Source organism: Neoarius graeffei, chromosome 5, assembly GCF_027579695.1.
Source record: "Neoarius graeffei isolate fNeoGra1 chromosome 5, fNeoGra1.pri, whole genome shotgun sequence".
In the NCBI taxonomy this organism is placed as follows: Eukaryota; Metazoa; Chordata; class Actinopteri; order Siluriformes; family Ariidae; genus Neoarius; species Neoarius graeffei.
Window position 1 is genome coordinate 110,506,251 of NC_083573.1, and position 10,000 is coordinate 110,516,250.

Below are 10,000 nucleotides of genomic sequence, written 5' to 3' on the forward strand. Positions count from 1 at the left end.
GGTTGTGTGCCTTTTAGTGAAGCTAATTTTACAACCTCCTTAGTGTTGCTTTACACAGCTGCTTCTTCCTCATCTTCATGCACTATTCTTTAAGTGTCACTGCTTCATTTAATTATAAAAAAAGAAGAAAATTAGTCTGTTCTTAATAGCACTCAATGAATTTATTGACACAACAAGTCTAACTTAAAATCTAACTTAAACCAGTCTGCTGACTTTTCAGGATTCTCTTAACTATGTTTGTGTTATTTGTCTCTTCTTTTAGTGGCCATCTCTTTAATCAGTGACCTTTGCTTTTTCCTTTTATAACATTTTTATATCATCTTTTTTATCAACTTTTATATCATTTTTCTATTCTCATGTCTGATCTGATCATCCCTGTCCTCTGTTTAATGTCTACAATTAAAATAAGAAAACACTATCAAACTGTTCTTAACACTGAATGAATTTACAAACTTTGTTTCAGTCCACATATAGAACGTTAACATGACAACAGTCTTTGTTGACTTGTCAGGATTCTCTTATACCATATAGCCCTGTCTCCTGCGTCATATGCCATCTTTAATAAAAAAAAAAACAAATTGTTCTCAACACTGAACAATTCATCTTTGCTGAGTGCAGGATTCTTGTACGCATGTAGTCTTTCCTACTCTTTCTCCTAGTGGTCCTCCCTTTTGTCAGCATCAGTGTCCTTTGCTTTTCCTTGTAAATACTTTTTTCTTATAGCCATGCGCTGATCTAATCCCCTTCGCAACATTAATGTTAGCGGTCTCGTCCTGTGTGTTCTCAGCAGTATTCTCAACGGTATCACTCACACTGCTATTACCACCATCGGATTCAGGAGTTTTCCTCTTAGCAGGGGAAACTTCTGCCACTGCACTTGTGCGTTTTAGCCAGCGGTCCACGTGTTTTACAGCGAAAGTCCAAGAGAGGAAGAGTGCGCGCTGTCTCTGTGTGAGTGACCTGTCTGTGTCTGCTGTTTTTTTTCTGAGTAGGCTACGGGGGGAGATAAGAGGGGGGTCAGTCAGTAAAAGGAGGGTTCAATTCAAGTAACCTTGAGAACAGAAGGTAGTCACGCATTCACACTGATCCATTATTAGATTGACGTTGTCAGGCAATGCAGTAATGTGTGCGGGAATCTCTCGCATTAGAATCGTTAAAGGTGCGGGAATTAAAAAAAATATGCACGATACCTGCAATCCTGCGCCCAAATTCAGGCCCTGAAAGGTACTGTTTATCTTGAGAAATCGCAATTGTTTGATGGATTTTGCTTAAGCTTTAAATGACTTTCGCATAAAATGCGAATACAGATGATTTTCTTTTCGCAAATTGGAATAAAACTTCACAATTTGCGGACGTGCGAGCGGCTAGCGTGAGCCCAGCCAGCTGACTATGGGTGAGAGACGGGGTTCACCCTGGACAAGTCGTGACCTACGGTCAATTTAGAGCCACCAATTATCCTAACCTGCATGTCTTTGGACTGTGGGGGAAACCGGAGCACCCGGAGTAAACCCACACAGACACAGGGAGAACATGCAAACTCCACGCAGAAAGGCCCTTGCCGGCCCCATTAAATCCATTATAAGAAAATGGAAAGAATATGGCACCACTACAAACCTGACAAGAGAAGGCCCCGCCCACCAAAATTCACAGACCGGTCAAGGAGGGCATTAATCAGAGATGCGATAAAGACACCAATGATAACACTGAAGGAGCTGCAAAGATCCACAGTGGAGATTACCCATTTGGAGTTTGCCCAACAGCATGTGGCAGACTCCCCAAACACATGGAAGATTCTCCGGTCAAATGAGACTAAAACTGATCTTTTTGGCCATCATGGGAAATGTCATGTGTGGTGCAAACCCAACACCCTGAGAACACCATTCCTACAATAAAGCATGGTGGTGGCAGCATCATGCTGTGGGGATGTTTTTCATCTGCAGGGACAGGAAAGCTGGTCAGGACTGAAGGAAAGATGGATGGCACTAAATACAGGGCAATTCTGGAGGAAAACCTGTTCGAGTCGGCCAGAGGTTTGAGACTGGGACGAAGGTTCACATTCCAGCAGGACAATGACCCTAAACATACTGCTAAAGCTACACTGGATTTGATTAAAGGGAAACATTTAAATGTCTTGGAATGGCCTAATCAAAGCCCAGACTTCAATCCAACTGAGAATCTGTGGCATAACTTGAAGATTGCTGTACACCAACACAACCCATCTAACCTGAAGGAGTTGGAGCAGTTTTGCCTTGAGGAATGGGCAAAAATCCCAGTGGCTAGATGTGCTAAGCCAGTGTTTCTCAATCACTGGGCTGCAGCCCATTAGTGGACCGTGAAACGCCAGCTAGTGGGCTGTGAATTTTTTTCCCCAAGTTTAAAGCCAACTACTAAATAGTTCAGGATGTCGTCGTGTCCCAAATTCAGTAGCTGGTTTGCCGTGCACTTTTCAAGTAGAATAAATACATTTGTGGGTAAATTAAGAAGCCTTTATTTTTGTCACATTACTACTCTACATTTAACTCGCGTACGCACAGAGAGAGAGAGAGAACAGAATAAATAAATGTTTGTGGGTAAATTATATGGATCTGTGATGCCTGCTGGAAGAGAAGAGCAGGGAGGTTTGAGAATCGAGCAGCTGTCATTTGTTTACACTCGATACTAAAACTTGTAGCGTCTTAGCAACCATCGCAAAGACGCGGACAAAAAGCCCAGAAATTTCTCCTTATTTGGGCAAAAACAAGACAGGATTTATCTTGTAGTGTCCTGATCCCCAGTTCTTTAACCCAGCCACATATAAAAAGTTGTTCTCCTCCATCCTTTTCCAGGTTTTCATCTGTGTGTCTGTGTAGAATGATGTCTGCAGCACCAGGGAGTCTGGAATGTCGGGGAACTCAACGGATGGATAATTTTCCAACTCATAATGAATGAATGAACGAATTACTTTATATAAAGACGATAAGTTGATCAGCAGAGCTGGTGGGGTCGTGCACAGATACAAATCATTACAAATAGAAAAGATTAAAAATATACACCATCTTTAAAAAAATCCTTAAAATCTGTTGATTATCTTCACATTAAGTTCATTAATATTATGCTTAACTATTGTCTTTGTATTTAGTTACGGCTACAAGAGGATCAAAATTTATTCTCCTAATGTCAAATTTAGCGAGTAAACTTTTGTTTCACAAGAAAATTCCTTCTTTGTTCGTGTGTAAGGATCGAATCCCACTGAGTGGTTTCTATATCCAATTCTTGGGTTTAATAACTTGCTTTTTTGCTGAACACAAAAATGGCAATAAGTTCCTGTGTTAATGGACCAGACTCCACTTTTGGATCATTAATCCCTTTTGGCTGAGAATGAACTGCATGCATGGTTTGGCTTCTGCAGGGTTTCCCACAGCGCTTTATAGTTAGGACGGCCGCCTTGACAACAACTGCCCCCCGCCTTGACTACGTCCCCCCAGAAAAAAAAAAAAAAAATCTGCCGCATCCACGCATGCATAGACAATTAAAATATGGCCGCATCGCAATGAGGCCGAATAGCGGCATCTGCTGGTTAAATATGCTACTGCACCATCTATCACCTGTATGTGAAGTTGTATCACACTAGAATACTTGCACATGTTGTGTGATTGTATGTTGTTATCTTGCTAGTGTGCTTGCTCAAGCAAAGGTAAAGCACACGATTGTTCTTCTTAAGTTTACTTATTCTGCCTTATTCCGACACGGTTTTTGGATCCACTCCTCCTCCTAGGGCATTCGAGATAGAGACACCGTTCCAACTCTGAGACGTCTGGCCCGAAGTGGTGTAGTGTGCTTGTATACAGCTTTTGGATCAACGCGCCCGTTCTCTTGTTCTTGTCGTTTTTCTTTTGTTTTTTTCTCCATAGAGAATGAATAGGGCTCATGAATCGAATCGTCCTACTCAGACACGCTCCATCGCAGATGCACCAAACCTCATGTGATACTTCAGGCCAACTCCCCCGACACATACATGCAATCGGTTCTGACCTGCACTCATGTTTTTCCTTTCTTTTTGCTCATCCCTTTTTCCTCCATAGGCTTGCATTGATTTTTGGCCCCATTGAAAATGAATGGTGTTTCAGGAGAAAAACTTTCACTCTCCATCAGTTTTTTTAACCAAGTGACCAAACTTCAAGAAACTTCACTTGATGCCTCAGGCCAAGTCCCCGCACAGATCCATCCCCTCATCTGAGACCTGCACTCATTTTTTCCTTGGTTTTCACGCATCTCTTTTTACTTCCATAGGCTTGCATTGATTTTTGGCCCCATTCAAATGAATGGAGTTTTGCTCAGTAACACTTCACCACACATCCACCAAACTTCATACGGCACCTCAGGCCAAATCACCATCACACACATGATATCGCTTCTGACCCGCACTCTGCTTTGTCTTGCCTTTCATCCGTCCAGTTTTTCTCCATTTTGCCGCTAATCAATGGAAGCTTGACTGAGTCGTTCCTCCCTTCCCCCATAGGTGATGATGCATTTGGCAAGGATCTGCTCATCTGAGACTTGGACAGCAAATCAACTTCAACTCAATGGCCACTTTATTAGGAATACTTACACGCACACACGATAGCAATTAGCATATAAGCATTCAAGTGTCACCATGCTAGCTGTTAGCATATTACCCATTACGATATCATGCCTGCTGTTAGATTGCGAGTTGTTAGCATGTTCACCATTAGCATGAGAGCTGTTAACATGTCAAGATTAGCATGGTAGCATGCAGAGTTCGCATGTTTGCTGTTAGCGAGTTCGTCTGAGCATGTTAGCATGTCACCCTCAGCATGTTAGCTGTTAGCATGTCACCCTCAGCATGTTAGCATGCTAAAAGTTAACATACTAGCCATTAGCATGTTAGCCTGTTAGCATGATAATTGTCAACATATTAGCCTTAAAGTGTTAGAATTTTAACAAATAGCATGTTAATCATTAGCATGTTAGAATGCTAGCTGGTAGCATGTTATCTATTAGCATGTTAGCATTAAAATGTTAACATGCTAGCTTTTAGCATGTTAGTATGCTAACTGTTAGCATGCTAGTTGTTAGCATGTTGGCATTAGCATGTTGGCATGCTAGCTTTTAGCTGTTCTGCTGCAGCTCAGCAAGCACACTTTGCATTTTCTCTGCGGAAATGCAGTCTAGTTATTGTTTATTTTGTTATTGCACTTTGATTGTATGTTGTTATCTTGTTATTGTGTTATTACACTTTAACTGTTTTGTTTATTTATAAAAAGAGTTCAGTAAATAAAAGAAGGCTGTTGCCCTTAAAGGAATACTCCGGAGTGAAATGCTTTTTAGGTCTATTTTCGCATTATTGGGAGTGCATACGTTGAGTTACTACCACAATCACATCAATCGGTTGTGTTTTGAGAAAATTCGTTTTTTTGTGATTTCAACTGGAAAGCGCTAACACGGCAGTGGCCGGGGCGTGTCTTTTTGCCGATACAAAATGCTAGTTTTAAAATCATTGCAAAGCTCAAAACAACATAACAGTTCTGTGGAAGTGAGTAGAGGGTTCCTACAAACAAAACGAAGTGTCCCTGGCTCTGTAAGTGCACAGACAGAGTGTGTAGAAGAGTAAATAAAAAGCCAGTGACCTTACCTGAAGTTGGTCTTCCTCAGACGCCATCTTCAGTGGACAGTCCGTAAAAGTCGAGTGCCGAGTGCAGAGCCCATCCCGCTAGTGCATTTCCATCCCACTGCACTTGACTTTTACGGACTGTCCACTGAAGATGGCGTCTGAGGAAGACCGACTTCAGGTAAGGTCACTGGCTTTGAATTTACTCTTCTATACACACTGTCAGTGCACCTGCAGAGCCAGGGACACTTCGTTTTGTTTGTAGGAACCCTCTACTCACTTCCACAGAACTGTCATGTTGTTTAGAGCTTTGCAATGGTTTTAAAACTAGCGTTTTGTATCGGCAAAAAGACATGCCCCGGCCACTGCCGTGTTAGCGCTTTCCGGTTGAAATCACAAAAAACGAATTTTCTCAAAACACAACCGATTGATGTGATTGTGGGAGCAACTCAACGTATGCACTCCCAATAATGCGAAAATAGACCAAGAAAGCATTTCACTCTGGAGTATTCCTTTAAAGAAGTTGTTGGCCCTGTGATCCAGATTTCTCGCCAACGTCGCCCAAACAGGACACCGCCCGCCCAACCCCCCCCTCAGCTCGACTGTCGCCGCCGCCACTGCCCCCCAGGCGACGCCCCCTCCCCCCTGGTCCCACCTTGACGACCTGATTTTCTGCGGGAAACCCTGCTCTGGCACATCCATACAGTTTTAAATACAACACCTACAATTAAAAACAGCTTTTATTGGACTGATTTAATTCCTGGGCTCCCATCTGTAACAGGGAGTGATGTCGCATCCCATTAATACACTTTACAGGAGATTATTAGATTCTAATAGAATAGATGAGCCAAAATAATTGGGCATCTGTTTTAATGAGCCCCGACTCGGTACAAGTATGAATAGGTGGGCCTCGAAGCAGAAAAGGTTGAGAACCCCTGTGCTAAGCTAATCGAGACATTCCCTAAGAGACTTGCAGCTGGAATTGCAGCAAAAGGTGGCTCTACAAGGTACTGACTTTGGGGGTTGAATACCTATGCCCACACCAGACTTCTGGTTGTTGTTTGTTTTTTTTTTTTGGGTGGGGTGTGTGTCATTGTATTAATTGTTTGTGTCACAATAAAACAACCATTTTCAGCTTTAAAGTGGTCGGCATGTTGTGTAAATCAAATGGTGCTAACCCTCCAAAACTCCATTTTAATTCCAGCTTGTAATGCGACAAAACAGGACAAACACCAAGGGGGTGAATACTTTTGCAAGACACTGTCCATGAGGGAGCTCTCTGATTGGTCAGGAGTTTGTGAGGGTGGGGTTTGATGGACACTTCTTATTGGGGTTGTTTTACTGCTGGAGGTCAAGATTTTGGGAAAAATATGATGTAATTATTTGAACTGAACACAAAGTTGTGTGTTGAGTTTCAAACAGACAGTAAAACAGTTGGTGTGTATCATTCTCTGCTCACACACACACCTCTGATTTCTGGGGGTTTGGAGTGGACCTGAGTACAGGTGGTGTGTTCACGTGTGTCAGAAGGTGGGTTTAATAACCTGTTAGTGTAAAAAGTGAAACCATCTCCTGTAAAAGTACCAGAGGTTTGTTTCTCTGTGTGTGTGTGTGTGTGTGTGTGTGTGTGTGTGTGTGTGTGTGTGTGTGTGTACCTCAGTGTCTCCAGTGTACAGTGTGGATTCTCCAGTCCAGCAGAGAGCAGCTTCACTCCTGAATCCTGCAGGTTATTGCGACTCAGGTTCAGTTCTCTCAGTCTGGAGGAGTTTGAGCTGAGAACTGAGGACAGAACTCTACAGCTTCCCTCTCTCAGATTACACCCACGCAGACTGGAAGAGAAATGATGAAATCTGTGAATATCTGATGGATAAATGCAGTGTGTTCCATCAGTTGTGAAATAAAGTGTCTCCCTGAACACAAGGTTCTGATGTCAGAATAAAAATATAAAATAAAGAGACTGTGTGTTTGTACTTGGACAGATCCACGTGTCTCAGCTCATATGAGATGATGGATTTAACTAGAAGAAAGGGAAAGGGACGGATAGAGGTGGAGACACAAGATCTAAACAGCTAGAATTACAATTCACAAGTTTAATTTTTATTGATTGATGAGATGGAATTAATGTAGAAAGTAAATCTGATTCTCATGGACACATTTCAGTTTCTTATAGAATAATACATTACACTTTAAACAACACACATCAGTTTAGTTCAGTGTTTCTCAAACTTTTTCAAACCAAGGACCACTTTATTAATAAAAAAATCTCGCGGACCACCGAACCCCCTAATTGTCCCGTACAAAAAACAATGAGACGACTACAACAGTATATTACAAATTATACATTAATGAAATGAGAGTTTTACAAATAGTCTAGTCATCTCACTCATTGTTGTCCTTATCTTAATGGGAAGAACGGTGCTGCTTATTCTGATCCATCAGTGAAGCAATGTCTGGCTCCAAACTGGACAGTTTTAATCTCATATTGGGGGCCACATTGATCCGGTTGCGCTGCTTTGTTTTCAGTCCAACCAGAGTGGAAAATCCAGCTTCCCAGTTGTATGTGGTTGAAAATGGCATTAACAGTTTCAGAGCAGAGTCAGCCAGCTCAGGAGGTTCAGGTTGGATGTGGACCCAAAAGTCTGTCAAGCATTTCTCTTTAAATGTCATCTTCAGCATCCCATCTGATGCGATGTCCACAAGACCATCAACCTCTCTTGGTGATAGCTTGGAACTGACGTGCTCAATGTGTTTTCTGTCTCCAGATGGATTTCTGCTCCACTCAGTGCCCACATCTAATTCTGGGAAAGATCTCCACAATTCAGAGGTGGACAAAGAACCCAAGTTCATTACTCAAGTCAAAGTACAGATCCCACTGGTCAAATGTTACTCCAATGCAAGTGAAAGTTGTACAGTCAAATTTTTACTTCAGTTAAAGTACTGAAGTACTTGATTTTAAAAATACTTAAGTATTTAAAATACATTTTCTGTCAACATATTGTTGTATTATTGCGCATACAAAACCTAATGCCTCTGAAACAACCGACTGGATTTACTGACCAACTTGTAGAACCTGTAGAATAAACACCTGGTAGAATGTTACAAAATGAAACACAACTGAACTGAAAAAGAGCCATCGTCATTTATTTATTAATCGTAATGCTCCTCCCCACCCCACAAAGCAGCATGGTCGTGTTCTGACCCAGCTCTGGCAGTGTGTGCACACATGTATGTGTACGTTAGTCAGGAAGACAGTGGAATAGCTGTAAATGCAGCTTCCTCAGAAAATAAAAATGACAATCCAACCTGATTAAAACCCAGATCCACACCTCGAGCTTAATAACTGCCCAACAGCAACACTGCTTTCAGCAAGACAAAAAAGTGCAACACCATCATCTGACATCGAAACAAAAGATTCCAACAATTTGTTGTGACTGACGAGTAAAATACTGTCCATCTCACATGTCGTGTGTGTGTGTGTGTACATGAGTAAGTGTATGTATTCATGCACATATGAATCTGCCTGTGGAATCATGGTGATTTAACAATAAGCTGGCTCGTCAGTGAAGCTCCACCTGACGCTAGCAAACTCTTTTCAAACTCAAAATCATATTGGGTCGCTAACGTTACGAGAAAAGAAAGATTTGTACATTCTGTTTACTTGTACAAGATTATGCTAAAACATATTTCTGAAAGCACTTCAGATAAGTTAACGTTATTCATGTCAGCGTAACTCCATTTTTACATGCTAACTAACAGTGTCCAAGTTAACTAGCTACGTGTTAATGTTAGCTGTGGACAAGACTATGGCAACTTGGTGGGAAAATCCATAGAAAGTCATTGAATAAGCAGACTGCATAGATATTGCAACGTTATCGCTAGCTCTAAAAGCACAGACAACTTTATGATAAGCTTTTTCTTGGAATAAAACGTTTACATTCCTTAATATCCTTCCGCAGGTCAGACAGCAAGTTTTTGTCGGCTGTGACGTGCTTCGTTTTAGGCAAACGGAGCAAACATTTTAAACGAAACCAATCGTTATTCCTTTCAGAAAACTGAAACATGGGTGACTTTGGGTAAGCTTTCTCTTGGAATAAAACTTTTATACACCTCAATATGCTTCCGCAGGTCGGACAACGAGTTTTTGTAGGCTGTGATTTACTCCATTTTAGGCAAAAAAATAAAATTTCAATGAAACGACTCGTTATTCCTTTCAGAAAACTGAAACATGGGTGTGTGCATTCCCCAGAAGAACCGCCTCCTTCCATTTTGCCATCAACTGATCGTGTTAAATAATGCTGCGGAGAAATCACTGAACTTGATTTTATAGTCTGTGGACGTGACATGACCCTAGTGATTACTGATCGGCTGTCTCAGTGTCACCTGCGAAAAAAA

At 41.6% G+C, this 10,000-nt stretch overlaps 1 protein-coding gene across 5 annotated transcripts in view; it reads right to left on the reverse strand.

Moving 5' to 3' along the window:
• LOC132887229 (NACHT, LRR and PYD domains-containing protein 12-like) overlaps positions 1-10,000 on the reverse strand; it is a 118,695-nt gene that overhangs the window by 5,286 nt on the left and 103,409 nt on the right. For 4 of the 5 annotated variants that reach the window (XM_060922724.1, XM_060922725.1, XM_060922726.1 and 1 more), the window contains exon 11: positions 7,264-7,437. The exons of the other annotated variant lie outside the window; for it this stretch is intronic. In XM_060922724.1, the coding sequence (XP_060778707.1) occupies positions 7,264-7,437 (174 nt within the window). The remainder of the gene's footprint in view (positions 1-7,263; positions 7,438-10,000) is intronic. 5 annotated transcript variants of the gene reach the window in all.